The 26,123-nt window shown below is 37.0% G+C and overlaps 1 protein-coding gene across 1 annotated transcript in view; it reads right to left on the bottom strand.

Annotated features, from left to right (window-relative positions):
* Positions 1-26,123, bottom strand: part of ITGA2 (integrin subunit alpha 2) — a 103,136-nt gene that overhangs the window by 38,351 nt on the left and 38,662 nt on the right. Inside the window, exons 3-13 of the mRNA XM_041748211.1 lie at positions 23,359-23,468; positions 20,830-20,921; positions 17,835-17,949; positions 17,537-17,664; positions 14,355-14,503; positions 9,375-9,525; positions 8,924-9,089; positions 6,831-6,907; positions 4,508-4,646; positions 2,663-2,808; positions 680-823 (exon numbers count right to left, since the gene is read on the bottom strand). Of these exons, the coding sequence (XP_041604145.1) occupies positions 680-823; positions 2,663-2,808; positions 4,508-4,646; positions 6,831-6,907; positions 8,924-9,089; positions 9,375-9,525; positions 14,355-14,503; positions 17,537-17,664; positions 17,835-17,949; positions 20,830-20,921; positions 23,359-23,468 (1,417 nt within the window). The remainder of the gene's footprint in view (positions 1-679; positions 824-2,662; positions 2,809-4,507; positions 4,647-6,830; positions 6,908-8,923; positions 9,090-9,374; positions 9,526-14,354; positions 14,504-17,536; positions 17,665-17,834; positions 17,950-20,829; positions 20,922-23,358; positions 23,469-26,123) is intronic.

Here is a 26,123-nt window from a genome sequence, read left to right as displayed (position 1 = left end):
TTTTTCCCATCCTTTCTCAAATTTTCTATGTCAACTTGTGCCTTTAATTCCAGTTTTCAGCTCCAAGATCATTATACTATGGGCATGGATTTAGAGAGCTCCGTCTAATTAGAGTATGCGAAGTTTTATGTTCAAGGACTAAAAATCCAAGAGCTACATGTATACATGCCTAACTGCTGAACTAAGCAACAGCATTTCCTGACAAACTGATGTAGAAAGCATCCAAACATTTGCAAAGTCCCTGGTACAATTTGTCTTTTTCACTGTAAAATGTTAACAAGATAGTTTGTTCTGTATTATGATCTCTTTACAGTGAAGAAGAAAAATTGAAGGAGATATTTACAATATATACAGAGAAAATATACAGATGTGCATGTATTTCAAAAATGATGTGCATTTATACTGACTTTGTTTGCAAATATATATTCAAAGACCTTTCATGGAAAACAGCAGTGCACCATACATTTAGCTCTTTCTCTAAAGGTTACGCTTTTTAATGTGATTTTTAAGATTATAAATTAATGGTTACATCCTCAAAGTGATGAAATATAAACCATACTACATATGAAAATTATCATTAAATAATTCTTTATTCTGCAAAAATGAAGATTAATTTACCAATACTGAAGGAAATTAAACTAAGTCAGTTTAACAATTTTCTTTACCCTTGTGATAGTACCTTTGTGATAGTAAACAGATAGACTTTTCCTTCTTCTTTCTTTAGGTCATTCATGTACATTGGTGCACCCACCAAGAGTACATCTGTAATGGTGTCTTTATTCACATCGACCGAGCACAGCACACTGCCAAAATAGGAGCCAATCTGGAATGATAGAGCATATTAACCTTAGAATTCTAGGACTCATACACTCCTAACGTTACACTGTACTTTCATTTACTCACTCAACAAACAAGAATTGAGTGCTTCCTACTTGTAAGGTGCTAGAAACAGTAAGATGAATAACCTAGTGCCTCTCAGTTTGTATCATGATATAACACTTGGTTGATAAAGTTAGCGTGCACATAAATCACCAAGAATGTGTCTGTAAAATCCAGATTCCAGAGACCCATTTCCAGAGACTCAGAATGGGTGCAATCCACACAACAGTATTTTAAATAAGTACTCTTAAGTGTTTCTGATGCTGGGGTGTGTGTGTGGGGTCAAAGACCACATTTAAAGATGAAACACTTAGAAGGTCTGTGAGGTGTGTTGTAGAGAAAGGCAGGAAGGGAAGAGGGAAGTGGGACAAATGTCTGTGCATGCGTAGTCAGATAAGTTATAGTAGAGGCAAGGGCTAATGCTGTGTGAGCAGAGTGCAGCGGAGCTGGAAAGCTCACTAAGATTAAGTGTTATTTAAATGGCATCTTAAAAAAACAAGAAGTTTTCCAGGTGGAGAAGAGTGGACAAGCATTGTGATGGAAGTATCTGTGGCATGATGCTGGACAGGAGGGACGTTCTCCCATAGACTGGGACAGATGATCAGGTGAGATAGAGTGAAGCAAGAGAGGCTGGCGAGCTGACTGTTCAGTGCATGCCTACATGAATACCTCTTCAGGATTCAGAAATGAGTAAGAAATGATTAATTCTATAACACGGTCATTGTTTTCCTCAAAAAAAAAAAAGCGCCCTTCCTTAAAATATTAAAGAAGAGAGAAAAATATGTGACCAAAGCGGATTTGTGGTCAAGGAAGTCAAAGACTCAGGTCCTCTTACTCCTGGAAGATCCATAGACACAGTAGGATCACACTTAATCCTGGAGAAGGGAAATCTAAATAGTTGGCTTCTCTGACTCAAGGACAGAAAATTTCTCTTGGTTGTCAGAGATCAGGGTTGTCCATTTCAAATATGTGCCAAGCTCATGGGTCAAATCTTCTTAGTAAGGAAGTAGGATTCTGTTGGCTGGTCTTTGCTCTAGTAGGCCATGAGTGGGAGTTATCATAGGTTTTGACTATCAAACAGTTATGCTGAGAATAAAGTGGCAGAAAACAGAGTTGCTTTAATTTTAGAAACCTTAAAGCCACAGAACACCTTGATAGACCCAGATGTAGTAGCTTAGTCTTGACAATGCTATACTGCTTCCTTCTCATTTTTCCTCTAGATCATTGGCTCCTGGTAGGAGCTTGCCAACAAAGCTGTGGTGAGGTGCCTGTCATTAGGACTAAATATAACCCATGTATTATTAATCTGGAGAGTCAAAAATACGCAGTTGGATATGACCAAACAGCATAGGCTTTGAGGCTACATAGGACTGGGTTTTAGTGACAACTCAACCCCATGAAAGCTATTTGACCTTAGGAAGGTAAATGCTCAGCAAATGCTCAGTAAATGCTCATCCAAGGGGGTGGTAGGTCTCAGTATTGTGAAGATTTAAGGACTATTTTTAAAAATTTTACTTAAGTTCAATGAACACATAGTGTATGTATTATTAGTTTCAGAGGAAGAGTTCAGTGATTCATCGATTGCATATAACACCCAGTGCTCACTACATCACGTGCCCTCCTTAATACCCGTCACTCAGTTATTGATTTAAGGAATATTCAAATACAGAACCAGCCACAGGGTAGGCACTCAATAAATGCTAGCTTCCAGTTCTATCAACTCCTACTCCTATGTCCCAATTGTCTATATGAGTAATTTCACCTGCTACACAAGGGAATTTACCTGGTCACCTCGGTGAGCCTGAATAACTGTGACATTGCCATTCTCATCAACACTGTATAGCACTATCTGGCCAGTATAATTTGCCCGAGGAGCACCAGCAACAAAGTGGATGTCTTTTCCAGTAGAAATCGTAGCCACCGAGTAACCTAGGAGAAAAGGAGTTACAGAGTAGGTACTATTGAAGAGCTCAGCCAGATGGCTGGCAAAGTTAGGAGACTTGACCAGAGGTCCTTTATTGTTGGGCAGGGTGGTGTTAGAAGGTGGAGGAGGGTCAGTAATGAATCCCCCAGGCTGAGAAGGCATTTTAATTCTGAAAAACAAAGCAAGCCACTCTATATCATTTACAGAGTTTTATTCAGGGTAATTTACTGACAAGGGCAATCCGGCAGGCAGGCAGGTGGGCAGGCAGGCAGGCAGGCAACCCAGGACAACAAGCAACTATTCTCCACCTCTCCTCAGACCTTCATCTCCAGCATTTACGGAGTGACAGGCATGGCGGTGACATCACAGGGTAGTTATATAAAGTGGTGCCATCTGTATGCCAGAGGCTCGCTACTAGTTGTCTAAAGTGCTGCCACCTGTGCCAGAGGGCTCCCTGTTGATTATCTAAAGTGTGCCAGAGGGGAGAACCAGACAGGGCCAACGATGAAGTCAGTGCTATGAGCACTCCTTCATGGGGATGCACAGTTCCTAGTGTGCCCAGGCATATGAAAGAGGGCACATCTTCCTTCTTCTAAGATGAACTGCTCCTGTCCTTTGACTGGCAGCATGCCTGGCCTGGGTGGGATACCTAACTCTAAAGCAGGCCCTAGATTCTGGGTTGTCCCATCGGCCACTCATGAACTTGGCACTGAACAATTATTTCTTGAATGAATAACTACATGAGTTTATTTATTTATTTATTTATTTATTTATTTATTTATTTATTTTTTTTTAATTTTTTATTTATTTATGATAGTCACAGAGAGAGAGAGAGGCAGAGACACAGGCGGAGGGAGAAGCAGGCTCCATGCACCGGGAGCCTGATGTGGGATTCGATCCCGGGTCTCCAGGATCGTGCCCTGGGCCAAAGGCAGGCGCCAAACCGCTGCGCCACCCAGGGATCCCAAGTACATGAGTTTAAAAGGCAATGTTGCATAGTGGAAAGAACATAGATTTTGGAGTCAGTCCCCAGTTCAAATTCTGGATTTGCCACTTACTAAGTTGTTTACCTTTGGGAATGTTATTAACCTCACTGGCTCTCAAAGGTAAAATGGGGTAATGATACTTTCTTCAAAAGGTTGTTGGAAAGATTTTTTTTTTTTTAAGTTAGGCTCCATGCCCAGCATGGGGCCTAATGCGGGGGTTGAACTCATGACCCTGAGGTCAAGACCTGAACTGAGATCAAGAGTCAAACACTCAACCAAATAAGCCACCCAGATGTCCCTGGAAGGATGTAAATAGAATTGCCAGGAACTCAGGCAGGAGCTCAAGAACTGTCCCATAGTAGGTGATCAAAATCGGACCAATAAATCAAACTGTTTATTATAGGAACAAAAAGACTAAGAACTCTATAGTAATATAAGACTACCACTTACTGTATAGGCTTTTAGAAACAACTTCCATTTTAGCACAATCAAAGCTGCTTGAATAACCACAAGAGATCAGCAGGTGTAATACAGTGTATCAGTAAACAGTTTTAGGATAAGCGCTGATTTTCAAAGAGGCAACATAAACATGTGTAGTAAATATAATCACTATATGACACTTCAAGTGTTTTGCTGAACCGATCCTGAGATTCAGCAAGGAGCCAGTTTAAAAAGAAGGGAACTTAAATTTGCCAAGTCAAATGCTGCTATGCCTTACCTAAATATGAACTGTGATTTTTATCTTGCAGAATTTGGTCAAAGGCTTGTTTAGGAAAGATAAAATGTCCATGAGATGTCTGCTGGACAACAGTCCCGCTCCAGCCATAAGCTCCTACTGCACCCAGCATCAGAATATCCTAAAATAATTGAAAAATGAAGATCATGAAGACAAACTACCTTTAAAGCACAAGAATGCAGCGTAGGCAAAACACTGAAATAAATGGTCTAGATTTAAGGAGAAAATGATGAAGTAAAATGCTTATCAGTGCATGTTGATATATGTCCAAATTGTTTTAATAAATTTTGCTCTGGAAAACAAGCCTTCCCCCGGGCCATGTTACCTTGATAGATTCTATAGATAAATCCCTACTATACTACAGGAGGAGCAGATAGCCATCTTCCAATTTCCATTCAAAAGCACACATCTGCAAATGCTGAACACTTGTGAGCCTCCAGCCTCACGTATTTGTAAGAAAAGCTCACAGCGGAGGATGTGAGGCATGCTTGAGAAATAGGAAGTGCAGCTGGCAGAGGAGGAGAGGTGGGGCTGCTGCTATCCAGGCACGTCATCGTGGGAGGCTCTCTTCTGATCTATTCTATTTTTAACATTCTTCCTCTTTCCTCTTGACTCCTTCTCAAACGTTTCTCCATCATCTCTTTCCTATCCCATAGGCTATAGATACCTATATCCTTTCAATAGGAAAATAGCACCACTACAAAAGGGAACCAACTATATAGTGTGATGTTCAATCTGAGCCATTGGTCAGGCACATTGGTCAGGTCACGCCAGGAGGGGGTGGTGCACAATCAAGGAAAGGCTGCTCTGGAGGGACTCAAAGTCCTACCTGCATAGTCAAAACTGTAAGTCATTGTAGAAGGCAGGGTTTGTTGGGATGGGACTTATTATTTTTAAGTTTTTGATCTTAGATCTTAGAAAACATCAAAGATAGGGATTTTGGATCGAAAAATATAACCTATTAAAAATAGAGCAAATAAGAAAACGTGTCCCACTTTGAGGACTAGAGACCATGAAATTATGTGAATGATTGTCATAAACTTGGGACTCTGAATCAGGGGTGCAGGAAGGGACTTTAGGAAGTGGACAAAAACCTCAGGAAGTTGTGTTAAAATTCTCCGTGTGTGGGTTCATTAATATTCTTTCTGAGGGAAAATCCCGTAACTTTTATGAGCATTCCTAAGGATTGGTGATCCAGACAAAATTAGCATCTTTTATTCGAGAGAAAAAAACCATGCCATCCCTGGTCCTTCATTCTGGCAATCAAATCCTCTTTGTTCATACTGTTCCCTAAGCGTTTCCAGTGTCACCTGTCTCTGTATCCCTCTGCTACTCCACTGAGACTCTGAGCAGAGCTGGAATCAGAGCAGGAGGAGGTGGGTATTTATGAGAAGGAAGAATGGATTTTTCTGGGCTAAGAAAGCTTAGGGACCGTCTCACATGGTCCCTAACTTCTCACTTTACTTTTTTTCATCTATCTTCTGTCTCTGCTCTTCGAAGAGATACTCCAGGGGTGCCTGGGTGGCTCAGCTATTGAGCATCTGCCTTCAGCTCAGGGTGTAATACTGCGGGCTTGGGATCAAGTTCCACATCAGGCTCCCTACAGGGAGCCTGCTTCTCCCTCTGCCTCTGTCTCTGCCTCTCTCTCTGTGTCTCTCATGAATAAAATCTTTAAAAAAAAGAGAGAGAGAGAGACTTGAGCAGCTTAGAATTCAACAGTGGCACTGATGACAAGAGTTTGTGTTTTTTGCTTTCTTAAATATTTATTTATATGAGAGTGAGTGAGCATGTGTAGATGCGAGCTGGGGGTGGGAAGAGGGCGAGGGTGAGAGACAGAGAGGATCTCAAGCAGACTCTCCACTGAGAGAGACCCAATCCCAAGACCCTGAGATCACGACCTAAGCCAAAATTAATAGTCAGACACTTGACCAACAAAGCCACCCAGGTGCCCTAAGAGTTTGTGTTTTTAATAAACTTCTCCAATAGTTAATTGATTTAAAGGAAATTCCTGCAATGATAATCCCTTGAATTAATACAGTACCTGTCCCTTGGAGCACTCATAATTTTCTTGCATATTATCATTTTTTTCCATAAAAAAATCCCCATGAAACAGGAAAGAAAAGGCATTATTATCCTTCATCTTTCAGATGATAAATCATCAGCAAAGAAACTGAATGACTATGACTGGGAATCAGAACAGTTGATCACTGGATGGCTATTTTTTTCCATTCTATATATAAAGCTACTGTGCCTAGTAGTGTTCAGCCAAATGATAGCATGGCTGGAAGTTAGCTGATATACACACCTTTTGAGGAGAGTAATCTGCACTGAATCCCACTTGTGACATTTCCATCTGGAAGTTGTCTCCTCCTTGAATAGTACCTGGGAGATGGTAATTTCAAGAATTCTATCACTGTTAATTTTCAAATCAAACTTTCAAACACATGTTCATGCACATACACACATGAACACATGCACACGTGCACATATGCATATATATATATATACACAACCACATATACCCACAATGTTCGGATGTTTGCTCAAGAATATAGAGCTGGCAAATTCTGGGAGGGAGAAATCACTAAGAAATACAACAAATTTGTTGTTGTTAACAACAACCCACAATACTCCCAAGGTAGTGTTTGAAGTTGGTGTTAATCTTTAATATGCATTCATATATTTATTGGTATGCTCATGATGATCCTAATACCAAAAACATAAGGGGATGAGGTAAAATAAAAACTGAAGTGATGGACTTTTTTTTTAAAAAAGTTATTATTACCAGCCAAGAAACTGAATTTTCAGCTTTTAAATATTGTTACTAATAAGTGCACACACATCTCAGATGCAGTTGGAAGAGCCAGACAGTTGATGTGTAGCGAAGACCAAACAGAGGTACCTGGGTTGGGTTTCAGGATCCAGGCTTCAAGACTGAGTAGGAATTTTACCAATAGGGAAGTTTGTCCTACTTCTACATACGTGCTTGCCTCTGACACTCAAACCGTAGGACTCCATTCATATTCACTTTCCATACAGTGCAGTCAAAGTGGTTGTATTTCATTAATCTTCTCAAAAAAGGAATAAATTCCTGGACTACCACTTTGATATAGAGAGTGATATATATAATGTATACTATATAATACAGTTACTTGTTTAGAAGATGTAATAATTTACCCAGGATGAGAAGAGATATTTTTTTTAAAAAGATTTTATTTTTAAGTAATCTCTATACCCAACATGGGGCTTCAACTCACAACCTCGAGATCAAGAGTTACACACTCCACTGATCAAGATAATTTTTAATAACGTACAGCAGTGCTTTCCCAAAATCCAGAATAGCAGATAAGGCACAAAATCATTTCTAATCATCATCTAGGTTGCACTGTGATTATTCATGTTCACACCACCACAAACAAGCATAAGTCGTACCACAGGTAGACAAATAACTTTATATTATCTCAGGGCACATTAGATTTTGATAATGTTTTCAACAACTTAGAAGCACCATTGGAGGTTTAAAGAAGCAATAATATTTTTTGGATAGAAGTCTCCAGTGGAAAACCAGGAGAAGATAAGACTGAGGATTTACTACTTAATTTATGCAATGCCCTTGGACCCAGCTTCTGAAAGAGGACCTGACATATACTAGGTGCTCAATAAAATAGGCTCTTTATTGCTGAGAGCTATTTGGGTTAACTATCAGAATTTGGGCCATGTGGGACTTTTTACCAACTGGAAAATGTGTGCTATACAGTGACTTCTTGAACATGTGGTATTTATACACTGACTAGACCTTCCAAGGCCATATAAGTATATTATTGTAGATCTGGTAAATAACATGTTTCCTTGAAATATGAACTACTAAAAGTCTTCACTATATTTTTCTAATTTTAAAAGTATACACATTTGTTGTAAATGAATTCAAGAATTTCAGAAATCAAATAACAGTATAAAAAGGTAAAACTTCTTATCATTATAAAAACTATGCAATGTTAAAAGGTAAATTTATTTACAATGATAATAGATATTACTAGATTACTTTCCCCCAAAAAGCTATACAATTTATAATCTTATCAAGACTGTATGAGCTTCTTTGCTTCGCCATAATATCTCCAAGCTTATATTACTAATCTTCATTATTTTTTAGGCACAAAGTGACATTGATTCAATTTATAATTTAGAATAATTACTGAAATTGGGAATATTTTCTTATTTTTATTAGCCATTTGTATCTTATCATTTATAAACTACTTATTCATGTTGCCTGTTTTCCTTACTGAGTCATAAGAGTTCTTTTCATATAAGGTATAGACAAGTGAACATTAATAGAGCAAGATTATGGCAATAAAATCAAGAATTCTTGAGAAAAGTTTTTGAAAGATGGAGTTCTCTTACCTTCAATGCTAAAAATTTGTTCTCCCAGTGTTCCAGCCTTTTCTAATAGAGCTGCTTCATCAGACACGTTGAAAAAATATCTTTCTGTTGGAATACTGGCAATTGCTTTAATTTCTTTTATTAAATTCTTAGTATCAAGGGCATTTCTGTTTAAGTACCCAAGAACCTTGAAAACAGAGGAATAGGGGGGGGAAAAGTCATTCTACTCTACTCTAATATCCCTACTAGCACTTTCTAGTATTGTATTTCTGAACACAATAGAGCCCTTGGAAAAGTAAATCCACACCCCCTTAGTCAACAGGATTGAAAATCAGCAAGAAATAGAGACAGAATGAATGTCTTTTCTATAAAGCTGTGAGCAGCAAATGAGAAAGTGCAGTCTTGGGAAGTGATGCTATAAAGCAGCACTTACCCATCAACTGAAAGACAACTAAAAAGAAAATCTACTTACTGCTATGCCAAACCTCAGTATATTGTCATTGTTGCATTGATCAATCACCGCTTTCAACATTGAACCATCATGTGATTCACCATCAGTTACAACCACCATTACTTTGGTGGCACCTGGTCGTCCTCCAGCAGCTGCTGCATAAGCAAAATCTCTGTGGCAGATAAGATTAAAGACTCAATATCAAAAGATGAAGCTAGTATTTGGACCTCTGGCTAGAAATATAAATGTGAAACTAACTTCTTTGAACATGACCTACTGTGACTTAAAATTTCTGTCAGGTCTGGTGACATATTTACCTACATTCTATTTGCAGCTTATAGGGAAATATATAAATCTCACGTGGCATTAACAATAATTTCCAGAGTTTCCATAGTATGTGTGTTTATGTATTTACATCAAGAGTCCTTAGAATTATTTTCTGATAAGAAAATTAAATTCATTAATATTAATCAACAGAGCAAAGATATTCAGTCCTATCACCAGTTTTACTCACTGGATCTGCATTTACTTTCTCAATATGAAATTGTTTTTTAAAAAGTAAGAAATATGCTTGGTAAAAGAATTTCAAAGCATTGGGAAAGGTAGAAAATAAAAGGGCAGCCCAGGTGGCTCAGTGGTTTAGCGCTGCCTTCGGCCCAGGGAGTGAATCTGGAGACCCAGGATCGAGTCCCATGTCAGGCTCCCTGCGTGGAGCCTGCTTCTCCCTCTGCCTGTGTCTCTGCCTCTCTCTCTCTCTCTCTCTGTCTCTCATGAATAAATAAATTAAATCTTAAAAAAAAAAGAAAAGAAAAATGTGACATCAAGCCACTGTTCCAAAGGTAACCACCTTTTTTTTACCCCCAAAGGTAACCACCTTTCTCACTTTGTTTTCTTATAGAAATCATTTAATTAGATGTATGTGCATAGTCTACTCCTCAACTATTCATGAAAATGGGGGCATGGTCTATACAGTTATTTTTCATTTTGATGGAAATCTTTCCATATTGCACATATAAATCTCTCCCTTTTTTTTTAAGACTTCATTTATTTGAGAGAAAGAGTGAGAAAGAACACACAAGTAGGGGAGAAGGGAAGAGGAAAAGGAGAGGGAGAAGTAGACTCCCCACTGAGCAGGGAGCCAGGTGTGGGGCTTGATCCCAGGACCCTGAGATCATGACCCGAGCCGAAGGTAGATGCTTAACTGACTAAGCCACCTAGGTGCCCCCAAAGCTCTCCTTTTTTAATGGCTGCATAATATTTCATTATTTGGGGGTAACCATAGTTTAACCAATTCTCCATGATTGTGCATTTAGGTCATTTTGAATTTTATAAGTAATGCCATAAAAAATGTCCTTATGTATAGACTTTGGCATACTTTTCCAAATGTATCAGTAGGATCAAATCTTAGTAGTGAGATTACTGGAACAAAGGATTTATACATTTCAAACTTTGAAAGATATTGCCAAATTGAACTCTAAAATTTTCTACCAGGGCAGCCCTGGTGCCGCAGTGGTTTAGTGCTGCCTGCAGCCTGGAGTGTGATCCTGGAGACCCGAGATCGAGTCTCGCATCGGGCTCCCTGCATGGAACCTGCTTCTCCCTCTGCCTGTGTCTCTGCCCCTCTCTCTCTCTCTCTATAAATAAATAAAATCTTTAAAAAACATTAAAATAAAATAAAATTTTCTACCAATTTATATTACCATAATGTAAAAAAATGCAAGTTTCTCCATATCCTTTCCTTAACAATGAGGATTATTAAACTTTAAATTAGGGACACTCTGATAAGTGAGAATATATAACTGTTTTAATATGCATTTTTTCATTATGAAGAGATAAGAAGCATTTTATGTTTATTAACCATTTGTATTTTTTTCTCTCTAAACTCTTGATTTTTCTTTACCTTTGCCCATTTTTCTTTGTTTTGTTCATTATTTTCTAATTTTTCTATTTAGCAAGATATCTTTGTTAATCAAGAAAATGATCTTTTGTCATATATATCATAAATGTTTTTCTCAGTTCATTAATCTTTTAAATTTTAGTGGTATTATTTCTATTACTCCTGTATAGAAATTGAACATATATATATATATTTTAAAGAGATTTTATTTATTTATTCATGAGAGACACACACACAAAGAGAGAGAGAGAGAGACAGATACACAGGCAGAGGGAGAAGCAGGCTCCCCACAAGGAGCCTGATGTGGGACTCGATCCTGGGACCCCAGGATCATGCCCTGAGCCAAAGGCAGATGCTCAACCACTGATCCACCCAGGCATCCCGAAACTGTATATTTTGACATCAACTTCATTAGCTTTTTATGTGTGTCTTTATATTTGACATGTTATTTTAAAAGAACTTCTTATTTCTAAGACTTGTTTCTTTAATCACACAAGTTTCTCATAGTCCTTTAATAATTCCATTTTCTTAGATTTAATTTTTTGGTGTAGCTGAAATTTATTTTGATTCAAGGAGTGATTCAGGGATTCAGCTTTATTTTGTTTCTAGATGGGTTTCCAATTGTCTAATAATTTTTTCCCTGTCTACTGGATTTTCTTCTTGGACATTCTTTCTGGGAAATGCCACCCACTCCTTTGGACTACCTATCACCTATATGATGACACCTTAAAGTCTACATCTATTTCCACTCATTCTCCTATTTCAAATTTATGTATTCAATTTCTGCTGAATATTTTCATCTGAATGTGTAAGGGACACTTTAATAGCAACATGTTTAAACTGAGAATATCATTTTATTCCCTATAACTTTCCTGTATTCTACATAGCAGAATGTAGAAGTATAGAAAAACATTTCATATTTGTCACCAGAAAAATTTGAATACAGTACTCACATGAAATATTTGCTGAGTGAATTATACTCTTTATGACATATTTAGAATTCATCGTGTGTGATTATAAGATTTCTGAGGGCAGAAACTGCCTCATTTGTTCTGATTACCTTCAGGTCTTGGAATATTATATCATAACCACAAGCACTCCATGAAATAGGATAAATGGAAAATGGCAAGATTTACTAAAAGAGTGTCAGAATTCTATTTGATGTTATAAAGAAACAGATCCCTCCCCCCCCCCCCCAAAAAAAAAAGATAAAGAAAGGGAATTAACTTCTGGAAAGTGTAAGAGGATAGGTGATTCTCTGAACAATGGAAGGACTTCTACCAGCTTGGGAACTAGTGGTAAGAGTGAGATGATGGCACAGGAGAGAAAAACAAAGTTCTGAAAAGGCAAAGAAAGTCACATCTTAACAGACAGTGGCCATTCTTTTTGAGACGAGAGCTTACCCCTTGGCTCCTTTCAGGGAAAAATAGCGCATCTATACTTCCTGCTGAAAATACAGTCCCTCTGCAGTTTGTAGTTCTTTCTAGGCCATTTTCTATGGCAACCTACTCCTCCTCTGAGTCTAGCTTACCAGACCATAAGGGGTACTTTGCCAAATGGCAACTGACCAGCTTCCTGTGAGATAGCATATCCCAAAAGGACATCTCAATAGGGACAACAGAGATTAACCAAACCATTCATATCTTCTCTTATAGGATATTCACTTCTGAGACATACAGAGAAAGTCACCAGTTGATAGAAACAGCAACTAGAATATACACCCAGAAAAAAAGGAGGTAAGAATACAATAGGAAATGCAGAAATAGAAAAGACAGGATGTGGTGACTGACCAGATGTGTACTATTAAGGAAGAGTAGAATGAATAAGTAAGCAAATGCTTACTTTGAATGACTGAGAGGGTGGGGGGAAGGTGGTGGCATGAATCAAAATGGAAAAGTCATGAGCATGGGTAAGGAAAAGAATGAGGCTGGTTTCGGATGTGTTGAATTTGATAAGTGAGTCAACACTCCAAATTTAAGATATCCAGTGTCAGCTGGATATCTGTGTGAATTTTCAGGAAGAGTTGAGAGCAGACCACATAGCAATGCAGTGACCTACGCAGGGCTAATGCAGATGTTATGAGAGTGGAGACAAGGCCTAAGAGAAAAGGGAGATTAAAAAAAAAGAGGACTTTTAGTGAAGAAAAAATAGGAAAAGGAGACACTAAAGAGCTAAAACTGTTGACTAAATGTTGACAGCGATTCTAAAAGTTTCTGATATCATGGCAACTGGGGCTGGAATAGCAGTGTGTGCTCATCAGCAGCAAATGGTAAGGGAAGCTAGAGGATGAGGTTTGAGGCAGGACCACTGGGTTACTGGCTGATGAAGAGAGCCATGTTTACCTGGTGGCAAGCCATATGTTTCAAGGAAGTGGAGGAAGGGAGTAAAGACAATTTTCAAGGATATGGTAGTGGAAGGAAGAAATGCACAACACAATGACAAAAGCGGGAAGTAGGTTTAAGGGAAGGTGAAGTTATTGTTCTCATTTATTATTTAACAATAGGAGAATCTAAAAAAAATAACAATAGGAGAATATTTAGCATTTTTTAAAGGTATATGATTAAAACAGAGTGAAGATAAAAGCAGGAGTGCTGAGAAAATAGAGAAACTGGGCTAAAAATTAAGAGTGTTACATAGTTGTAACATTCATATTGCTCTGGATGTAATAAACATAATGAACCCATTCCATTCAATTCAGACTCCTAGGTCATTAACATTTAAGATTCTATGACCTTTCTTAATATGCATGATGTGCTCCATTAGCTCAAGTCATCTGTGCCCTTGATAAATATTAACAAATAATTGCAGATTGCTCCATTTCCTACTTAAGCTAAGGTCTTTTAACATTGTTTCATCTACTTCATATAAATCTTTTTAAAAAATCCTGGAATATCTTATAAAAGTTCTAGAAATCAAAGATTTTAAAATTTCATTTCCTATTGCTTTCTCTAAGTATTCAAGTGACAGAAGGTTTGAACTTTCCTTCTTCATTACTGACTTAAGAGTGGGTACCAAGTATGTCATTTTTGTCTTTTTTTCCTTCTTTCTTACTTACAAGCACTTCTATTTTATCAAAATATTGGGTTATTGTCATCATAACTTACTTTGCATATTGAATTGCTTTGAATGTATTTGTGAGGTCTCCGCCATATTGGTATGTCTGGGATGTTGCTTCAATCATTTCAGCTTTGGTTTTGAAAGTGTTCAGGTTAAATACAACTCTTGGTTTGTTGGCATACTGAATTAACCCCACCTTCAAAAGAGCAGAAGTTCATTACAGATTTGTCATTGTTATAAATAATTTCTAAATAACCAATATAATAAAATCAAAAGTGCATTTGGATCTGGGCTGATAGTATAAGGGAATGATTTCTAATTTTGTTCTTAAGAATAGTTATTTTTCTTCCAATGGAATAATGACTTCTTTGTTAGAGGCTGTCACTATTTAGCAGTAGTACTTGTTGATAAGCAAAATGATGTCCTCTCAGGTATGAACTGGTTCTCAAGAGTAATAGTTATAGATTTTCAACTATAATAGTTCTAGATTATCTAGTAATAGATTTTAAAGCACTGTCATAATATTTTAATATGGATAAATATTAGAATAAAGTTCATAACAATAAGATTAATATGATATAAATTTTCTAATTAACAATGGATATAAGCATGCAAACAATTAATTATAAGCAGTCACAGATGGAAGATAACAGCTCATTAATTGAGAATAAATGCATATTAAACAAAGAATTAGACTTGAATAAAAAAAAACAGTAAGCTAATCAACACAGTCAATTTGGACGTATTTATTGTTCTGGATTTCCTCTAATCACAGATTTCAGTATGCTTGGAAGAAAGCTGCTATAAGAGCATGTGGGCAGGAAGTTTCTGGCCTTTGGAGAAAATGCCACTAGAGAGAGTCTTATCTGAAAGGTCTGAAGACAGAACAACTTCTGAACAAGATGCTGGAGTATATATCCTGATCCTTTAGATCAAGAAAGCCAAACATTTCTATTAGCACCCTTGTTCTCAGTACTGAAATCACCTCTATGCCTACGTGTTGGGGGGCTTTCAGAACAGGAAGTAGCAATAGGAGATCAGTGATAAAAAGGTCTCTAAAACAAAGGTCAGTATATAAGGAAGATGTGAGGGGCAAGGATTTCTGAGTTCAATAAGCTACTTTTGCTAGGAAGCAATCAAATAGGCACTGGGAAGATGTGAAAAATATGATATTGCTGGGTCCCTCTCTTTAGGATAGGATGGAAGATTTGAGAAAGAGGAAAGGATCAAAAATAACTCTACAGATTTAAAGTCTAATATGAGAGGAAGATGTTGGTAACTCCGATGACAGCCCCAGAAATTCTGTGTGAGAAAGGGGAATGACAAATAGAAGACTTAAAGAAATGTATTATAGTATTATATTAGGACTTGCAGAAAGTTCAAATTTAGGTTGTAAGAAAAAAGAGGCTGTGTAAAGCACCTCTAGAGATGAACAGGATGCATTGGGGAAGGGAGATAAGGAGAGGAAGGCCATAAATTCCATTCAAGAAACTATTAAATATAGCAGATCTCATTTTGGGGATAATCCACTTAGAGACAGATAAAATAAGCTGATACTTATGAAAACTTCTCTTATGATGGGCCTTAACATTCTGCTATACAGAGATCAGTGCTATACTTAATCTTTTTTTTAAATATTGTATTTATTTGCGAGAGAGAGAGATAGCATAAACTGGAGGAGGAGCAGAAGGAGAGGGACAAGGAGACTCCCCGCTAGGCATGGAGCCTGACATGGGGCTTGACTTGAGTTTGATCCCAGGACCCTGAGATCATGACTGAACTAAAGTCAGACACTTAATCAAAAGAGCCACCCAGGTGCCCCATACCTAGTCTTATTCATAGAATTTTCTGGTAAAATCCTACACTGAAAACTCCAAAGTTTCAGTGGACATTGGTGTCTTTTTGTTCTTGAAAAACAATGTCAATGGGGAAAACATATATTTTGTAAAATTGTACAGGAAAGCAGAAAATCAAATTTCAGAGTATTTAGGGGAAATGTTACAACAATTGTTACTAGATGTTGGATGCTAAGGCATCGGATGATAGGAACAACCCAGGAACATAGACTGGTAACTATGAACTGGTCCTTGTTGATATTGGTTCAATGTGCTTCTACAACTAGAATGACCCATAAAATGGCAAATCCAGTAAGAAAGAAAGAAAAAAGACCCGAAATTTAACAACAAATGCTATTCAGTTTTATGAAAGTGGGAAGTTTCTGTTCCTGAGTTTTGAATGTATCTCAAGAAGATAAAAGAGCAAATTAAAGACTCATTAAAACACAGACAGCTAAACAAAATTATTGAAAAGACTTGGCCTGTGTAAAAAAGGAAGAATAAACTATGATAAAACACTAAAAATAATAAAAGACAGGATTATGCTGTCTATGGACTTCTTTATTAAAAAAATCCCAGAATTCAAGGACAATTGTTTTACTAGCAAACAGCAAACAAAATAAATTATTAGTCCATGTGGCTGTCAAGAAAAAATACATACTGGATTTTAAAATATATTAATAAATTCATGAGTTATAGGAGGGAAAAATAAGCAACTAAAGAGGATTAAAATGCTATATCCCAGGGGCACCTGGGTGACTCAGTCCGTTAAGTGTCCAACTCTTGATTTAAGCTCAGATCATGATCTCAGAGTTGTGTGATTGAGCCCTATGTCAGGTTCTGTGCTGGATGTGGAGCCTGCTTGAGATTCTCTCTCTCTCTCCCACTGCCCCTCTCCTCAGCCCCACTCTTTCTTTCTGTCTTTCTCTCTCTCTCACATGCACAAAAAATTCTATATCCCATATCTGATGCTTGTGTCAGAAATAGAAATCTCGGGGATCCCTGGGTGGCGCAGCGGTTTAGCGCCTGCCTTTGGCTCAGGGCGCGATCCTGGGGACCCGGGATCGAGTCCCACGTTGGGCTCCCGGTGCATGGAGCCTGCTTCTCCCTCTGCCTATGTCTCTGCCTCTCTCTCCCTCTCTCTCTGTGTGACTATCATAAATAAATAAAAATTAAAAAAAAAAAAGAAATAGAAATCTCATAGCTCAAAAACCAGAATTGGGCAAAGTCATAGAATAACTCAATGTAATACAAGTTTCAATTAACTGTTAGGATTACCATTAAATGCATTTAATGTGGGGATCTGACAAATGTAAAACTTAAGACCTCATATCTAATAATATTTTCTCAGAAAGAAAGCTGTGGGTTAGTGTAGGTATTATCCAAATCCATACCTGTGTTTTTTTGGGGCCTATATCCAGGCCTTGGACAAATTTTTCCAAAAAATTCTTTACTGCTTCCCAGGGATAGATACTGTTTGATTCATCACATACAACCACAACATCTATGAGGGAAGGGCAAGCTACACAGGAAAAGATGAAAAAAAATAGGTTTCCATAGGTAAGTCAATCTTCACACAAATGGCACAAAGTAAAATGGACTTGAGGAGTTGAGGGGCGGGGGTGCTTGACAAATCCCGCCTTCCCCCTTCATGTGAGGCATTGCTCAGACATGTGCATATTCATCACTTACTCTGGACTGCAGGTGCAAAGCTGGTCAAGATCTGAAAATCGGGACTGACATCAGAACAAACACCGGTGGCGTAGTATTGGCTTCCACACTGCTGTGCCCACAGGGGACCACACGTCTTCAAAGAAATGAGAGCAGTGACAAAACATACAGAAAATTTTAGTCCTCTACTGCTCCATTTGTGAAACTCAGACATCATCTCCATAATGTTACAGGATCCTAGGAATTGTCAGCGGTTGAAACTAACAGACCAATAAAGCCTCTGAGAGGAAGTGTCTCAGAAAGACAGAGGAGTGAGGAGTATGGGAGGAATAAGGGGCGGGAGGCAGGAGAAAGAAGGGTGCAGGGAGGAGCCCTCTGGTCACCCACCAAGCTAGAGAAAGAGGGTTTGTGCCTTCATCTTTGGTCTCTCAGGGCCTGGGCCTCAGGGGCTGTCTCTGCAATGGAGGATAATCATACCTGCTATCTTTTAAGGTTGTTGTAAAGACTAAATGAGTCTATAGATATGAAACATTTAGGACAATGCAAGGTAAATAGCAAATGGTACATAATTACAAGACAGCATCATCGCTGTGGTTATTCTTGAACAGAGATTATACTCTTCACCTATACTATTATGCTCTCTCTAGGCTACCAGTCATACTCTCCAGCAGAAACCAGAAGCCCACAAGCCCCAGGGTCAGGCGGGACCCTGGCCATGTTCTGGGCTGGTACAGACACCGTGATGAATGAGGCATTCGGGCCTCACATGCAGGTGCCAGCCCTGACAGTTCGTTCACATTTTCAGGGAGAGCCTGAGAGGACAAATGCTTTGTGAAAAGCCAGTTTAAAAAAAAAAAAAAAACAACACACTCTCTGGGCTAAACAAACACAATGAGGCTCATGAACTGCCAGTTTTAACTTTGTTATAAACTATTTATTTGAGGACTTCTGATCTTCCCTACTTGTATTTCCTAAAATGTTCAGTCATTCCAGGTTGGCACTTGTCTCCCTGCCCACATCAGACACACTACAATTCTTAATATTCCCATTAGCCCCACCTCAAATCTCTCCTTTTCAGCAGCCCTTGAATGCCAAGAACTCCTGCTTAAGTTGTGATTAAATTGCACAGGAAATGTTACATTAAATAATATTAAAATTGCCAGATGTAAAAGGACACTAGATCTTAAAAGGCGTCTACAAAGTTTAAGATTTTGTAAAGCTGTGGATTAATTATTAAAACTTAACACAAAAGTGTGAACTTGCAAAAAGCAATTGGAAGAATAAAAGGGAACTTGTTTGACCCAGTTTAATTGTTGATTGCTCAAAGGAAAAGCAGCTGTGTTCATATTTCATCTCAATGAATAAGCAATAATTCTTCCCCTATAAAACTGGTTCATTTTGCCAATTAGGGGAAAATCACAATTGATGCCTTTGGTTAGTTTACCAAATAACGGATACCAATGATTGATTCTTATATCCCCATCCCCAAATTGTTTTTTAAATCACCTTGAAAAACAGTAACTCATGAAGTATTCAAGACTTTTTTTTAAAGCAATGGAAAACAGCATTTAGAAGTTGAAATTAGAATGCCAATTGTTAATGCCAGAACTACATTCCTGCTTTAAGCCCAGAACTTAATAAGTTTTTTAAAAAATGTGATGATTGTCAGTCTTTTCCACATAATTCTTAAGAATATCTTAAGATTTTGACCTTTTAGGTATGTAAAGGAAGCTTTGGCTTTTTTTCTTTCTCTCTCCCTCCCTCCCCTTTTCCTTCTTCTCTGCTTGCTACGTTGGTTATTAAGTTAATCTCTTGGATTCTCTAGCAATTTTTAATTTACTTTATCTGGAGTTACACAATAAAAATTTTGAAGTACATTCTGTAATCCCTATATCTCAATGTTCCTCTTCCTGAATTTATTCAACCTTAAAAACAAACAAGCAAACAAACAAAAAAAAGACTTTAGAATATCATAAACCATGAAGATTCATTGCAATATTCATTTATGCTTTGAATAACACATATTATAAGCAATACCAGATGTCTGAATACCAATGTCTGAATACTAATATCTACTAGTAAAAATAGAATAACATTTTGCAAAATTGATATTTTTAGAATAATTCAGTTATACAATAGGCTTTTAAGTCAATATGTCAATGGTATAGGCATAACTAATGTAGAGTTAAATTAAGTGTTCTATGTTTATTTTAACAGAGCAACATAACTAGGATTATCTATGAGCTGGTGGAAATGTCAGTAAGATTGGGTTTTTATTTGCCTTAAAAATTTTTTTTGGTACATGATGGTTTTCATTTCTTTATATAGTCAAATCTTTTCAACAATTTCCTGTATTATTTCTTCTGTTAGTTCTAAGCTCAGAAATTCTTCCATCAGAAAATTTCCATTTTCTTCCAGTTTTTTATATTAACTCTTTAATTCACTTGAAAGTATATTTGGATATATAAGTTATTAACCAATTAATTGTCCCCAGAGCACTTGTTAAAGAAGGTATTCTATCTCACTGACTTGTGATGTCTTTTCACAGCATTCTAGAGACTGAGAGTAAATACTCACCTGAAATAAGATGAGAGCCAAGTCATGAGTTAAATGATATCAGGGTCATCAATAGTTACAGCAAAGGATTAAAGACAGGAATACCCTTCAGCTTTGAAATCCACTCTTGGAATTAGCAGTAACTATCTTGAATATTCCAACGAGGAGAAACAAGGCCTGGAATTCTGCTATTATCAACAAATGTTAAGCACACTTTCCAAAGGCAAAGAATTGGTGTTCCTTGTGTTACTTTTTTCTAGGAGGTTCTATGGCAATGGTTTTGCTGAATATCGTAAGAATTCTATACATCGACAGTATTTCAAGTTGGATATCCACTTTGCATCATTTATAAAACTCTAATATTTAAATGTCAAGATTTGATTTGATAGGTGGGGTGGTAAGAAGACACTAACTTGATACTTTCTTGAACTGGATGAGAATTTGAAAGGTAAACACTCACAAGAAATCCTCCGGTTCCCATGTTCCTTGTGAGTGTCAAGCCAAGGCTCATGTTGGTTTTCATTTCGGTAACATTGGGAATGCTTGTAGCAGCTTTCAAAGGGAAAAAGATTTTAAAAAGTGAATCATTTATTTAAACTTGTTAAATTCCCCCCTCCCCCACACTAATGTTTATGTGTAGCATTGAATTTAGTGTCATATATCCAGAAGCTCACATTATATAATTAGATGTGAAAAACTGAGGGGCCTTCAGTGATCCAGCAGTTTGTACATTTAAATGTGTGAGGTTACAGAATGTAAGGGATCAGAGAGTGGTGTCTGGAAATGGCATGGCTTATAGGCATTTAAATTTAATTTTTTAAAAAACTGTGCTGCCCAAAGAAACATGTCTGAGGATACTATTTGGTCTCTAATTTGTCAACCCACTCTTTCCAAGGTCATGACTACTCCATCTAATGCTTTATTCTGGATCAGAAAAAATATATCCTTAAAGTGTTACCCCAAAATGCCATACAGTAGAATCTGTCCCAAAGCATTAGTGAGTGTGTATTTTAAATGGAAATCCTGAGACTAGCTGTGTAAAATAATAAGTACTTCCCCAACCTCCTCTCTTCCACTGAACTAGGGTGTCATCCACTGTATCCATTCTTGAGCTATGGAACACTGCAATTCTCTTCAATAGTGTTATTTATTCAACTCTCTGCCAAGCCAACATTGCCACTTTTAATGGCAATGTTTTGGGGTTTTTTAAATAACTTTTTTATTTCTCTTGATCCAGGGTGATTGTTTTATTACCTTTATCTAAAGGTCATTCTTGGAACTCTTCCTTGTTCTCTTTCCTTTGTGTCTTCAAGAAGGGAGTAATTTTTCTAAGACTACTTTTCTCATGGACCAGTGATGTTAATTCCAACCAGTTAATTCTATTCTTAACTAATAGTTACTCCCTTTCATCACCTCCTCCTACTCTCCCTACAAATAAAATCATCTTCTTTTTATGAGGAAAATCTTCACTCAACCCTGCTACTCTATAGAACTACTTTCCCAATTCTCCTGCACTCTTCAACTTCTGGAAACAAAGGCCTACCTTTACTCATAGAACTTATTTATAGCCTCACATGCTCCTGAATTCTTTGTGACCTATTTTCTCCCCTCAACACTACTAGATTCATACTCTAGGCAAGATAGTTGCAAAGTATAATCTGCTGGAGTGCAGAAAGAAAATGATGGAGCTGCTCTGTGCATGTTTTTATTTAATTAAAAATAAATAAATAATTAATTAGTTTCAGGATTAGAATTTAGTGGTTTATCACTTATATATAACACCAGTGCTTATTCTTTTAAATTTATTTTTATTTAGGAATATGTCAGCATATGCATATAATTTTTTAAAAATAAAAAATATATACATTGACATGAGTATTCAAAAGTTAGAGGTGATATGATTCATTGGGGTGATAAAATGTTCAAACTACATAATAAAACCTTTGAGAATTCACCCTTAATGTCTACATTTTTATTATTTTTAGAAATGTTATATAGATGTATATATGTTTATCATATATCTTACTTATGTTTTATATAGATGAGTGTTCAAAATGTTTGGAGAGCACTGATCTAGTTCCCCCATTATCTCCTTATATAAGCTTATGATCTGTACTCAGTCTTCATACTCTTCAACCTCTGCAGCATTTGATAGCACTGATACTCCTTCCACTTCATGTTTATTAAGCTCTTATTATATGCCAGAAATGATGCTAGAAATTACGTATACAGAGGCATATAAGACACATGCCCTTACTTCTAAGTCTTAATCACTGTTTTTGAATCTCTACTTTCCCTTGATTTCTTAACACCATATTTTCCTAATCCATACTTTAGTTTGTCAGAACTCTAGAACTCCTCAGTGCGGTTTTATTTTTTTCATGATGATGATGATTCAGTTGAATAATTTTTTAGATGCATTGGGAAATACTGCATGGAAATATGACCTATTTAGCTTTTCAGTCTTGCACCTTTGATAATTTTTTGCATTAATAGAAAGCATCTGAGATACGGATAAGTAAAACAGCAATTCCACACAATTACAAAATATTCCAAATAGTGACAGTTTTTTATTAGAATGCAATCAATTACACAAGACTAGAAGCAGTGTTTCTCAGCATCTCTAAATGCAACACTAGTATTGACAGGTCTATACCGAATGGTTTGTTTGGAGGAGGGAGAGAGGTATGGATGGGCTTAGATTTCTGTAAATAATCAGCAAAATAATCCTAAACATTGATGGAAACTGGTCCACAGTCTAGGAGTAGATGGTGCAAGAGGCAGTACATTCCCCATGCATTAGGTCTTTCAGTTGTGTTGGAAATTTGTATACAATTTGATCCCACATGACTAAAGATATAAAGGCCAAAAAAGCTATCGATATTTCTTTAAGACACACTATGGTTGATTTTGTTGTTATTTTTAGTTATATTTATAACAAAAGAGATCTTGTTATTTGTAAAAAATCATATTGCTAATTACCACTTACTTTCCAAATTCAGTTTTTCACATGTAGCAGTGGACAAATCAACAGGACATTTATACACATCTCCCATTCGGTTTTCAGGAAAGCCACTCCAAGGTGAACCAACCAGTAACCTAGAAACAGGAATTTTTTTATTAGACATAAATGTTAGCTATAGTTTCTTAAAGGTTAAACTGACCACAAAACAATGAAGACTCCCCACATTTAATTTCAATTTTTAATAAGAAAATAGTTCATATTTGTTCAACTATAATTTGTCCTTTTACCTTTTCTCTTAGCTGATCGAGATTCTTGATGAATATCTGCAATACATTATAGAAATAGAATGCAGGCCATAAATGTAATCTGCATATGTAATTTTAAATTTTCTAGTAGTCACATGTCACATTAATACAATAAAAAGCAAAAGTGAAATTAACTTAAATAATATATTTTATCTAACTTGCTATATCCAAACTAGTATGCAATCGTTATAAATAAAAATTATTAATGAGCTATTTGACATTCTTTTTTCCATACTAAGTCTTTGAAATTCAGTGTGCATTTCGTACCTAGAGGACATTAACGTTTCAAGGGCTCAGTAGCCACACATGGCTAGTGGCTGCCATCATAGTCAGCACAACTTTAAAGAATGAAACAATATTAAAATCAAAAGCAAAATAACATTTATTGAGAACTTTTTTCATCCTAAGTGTTTTCATATGTTAACTTACTTAGGTTAATTTCATATGTTAATTTACTTTCATATATTAATTTACTTTCAGACGTTAATTTACAAATTTCATATGTTAATTTACTTAGATGAGTTATCTAAGTGGTTTTACTGTTTATTGTCTATATAAGAGGATTCTTAGCAAAAATAGAGCAAATATACTGTAGAGCTCTCCTTACGTGTAACATGTTTGTAGCCAGAACACAGGATGCAGAGGTTGGAGATTGGTGCTCACCTCCCCCTTTTTCATTGCCTACAGAACTTCTCCAACTAGACACTAAGGGTTTCCCGGTGGAAACATTCATCTAACATCTCTGGTCACAGAAGAATTGACAGGAAGAGCCCATATAACAGTCTGATCTTTAGAATCTTTAGTAGGCTAATTGCTCAGCAGCATCCAGTTACTAAGGACGCATATTTGATTCAATATTTTTTTCCTTGTCAAAGTTGGAAGATTAGATTAAACTTAAATTCTTTCATAAGCCCTCTGTATGAATAGTTTGTCATGATTGATTAAACAACATGTGCCTCACATGAAATGCCACAGTGGATACAAAAAAAAAAACAAAACTAAGGTGCATGCCTATCTACTAAACCTAGTAAAACTGTTTAAAATATATAACAACTAAAACAATAACAATACAAATGAACAGAAAGATACGAATATGTTCACCTCTGGAACCAACATTAAAATGATCAGAGGATGCAAAAATGGATGAAGGTGGCAGTCATCATTATCAGCAGAGGAAGAGTATGAATAATCACGGAAAGAGGAAAATACAGAGTATTTTGAAAGACAGTTAATGATTCACACAGTTAGTGAGAGTGAAGTATAACTGATCCTAAAGCCCAGGTGCTTAACCCTCAGGTTATTCTCCTTCTTCTTAGATGCAAGAGGGCCTGGCATAGGGCCCAGATTGGGAAAACCATCTGGACAAATGGGCTGGGTTCCAGAATAATCAAGTACTGGAAACTGATGGTTAGGCCACACCTACCGTGATGAGGGTGTGGCTGTGTGGTATATAAGGAGGCTATGGGCTGGAAGGACACCAGCCAAGGTCATCTTGTAAGAGCACATCCATTCTGTGGGCCAAGGCTGTACTATTCATAATTTAGGTAAGATCAGATTATATTCAAATAGTACTAAATGTGGTAATTTGGGGGACCTCTATTGTACATGTTTTCCTCATTATCCTCATCATCCATCCTTAAGGAACACATTGAAGGATAAAAGTTTAAGTGTTTCTCATCTAATTTAACCATCTTACTCTTTAGAGCCTTCAGCAGTAAAGCATCCACAGCTACCTATTTCTTAATGAGAAAGCTCAAGGCTACTTGCTGTTTCTTATTGTCTCAGTGTTCCCTGGCTGCTCCCCCCACCCCTGCCTTGCTTCATTCAACCTCACCAAATCATTCAGGATTTGATAATATCATATTCAGGAAGGGGTATGACATCTCCACTACTGCTGTGAGACCTGTGGCCTCCTACGTTAATCAAATGTAAAGAAGAGAGAAAAAGAAGCATCTGCACAATTGTGTGCCTTTCAATAAAAAGGATGTGAGAGTATTTGTAATTCTCTCAAAGAATACATATGAATCTCTGGCAGCATTATGCCATAATTAAACTCATAACACAGTAAACAATATTAAACAGTTAACAATAACACAGTAAACAATAGATAACACTGGAAAACCAGATCATTTTGGTGACTGGTTAAGAACAAGGGCGTCCTCCTCATCACATATGACTCATTCTTTAAACATGATGAACAACATTAGTAAGTAGCCTACAGGTCATGCCAGTGACTACAGAGAATGTTTCAAAGACCATTGCTAATTCCTTTATTGGCAACATTTCCAGTAGACTCTCCTCACTTCTACCCATAGGACCAGTGAAATTGTGGTTCCTGACAATTCATCCTTATAAGGAAAGGCTATGACATCACCAGTGGCTACTCCAAGGGAACTGTGACATTCTTACATTAATCAGAGAGGAAAATGAGGGAGGCTGGTATATTTATTCACAAAATCTTATGTAATCAGCTGTAACAGGAAG

This window comes from Vulpes lagopus, chromosome 3, assembly GCF_018345385.1.
Source record: "Vulpes lagopus strain Blue_001 chromosome 3, ASM1834538v1, whole genome shotgun sequence".
NCBI classification, from domain to species: domain Eukaryota; kingdom Metazoa; phylum Chordata; class Mammalia; order Carnivora; family Canidae; genus Vulpes; species Vulpes lagopus.
The sequence above is the reverse complement of the archived record's forward strand: the minus strand, read 5'-3'. Positions and strand labels throughout refer to the sequence as shown.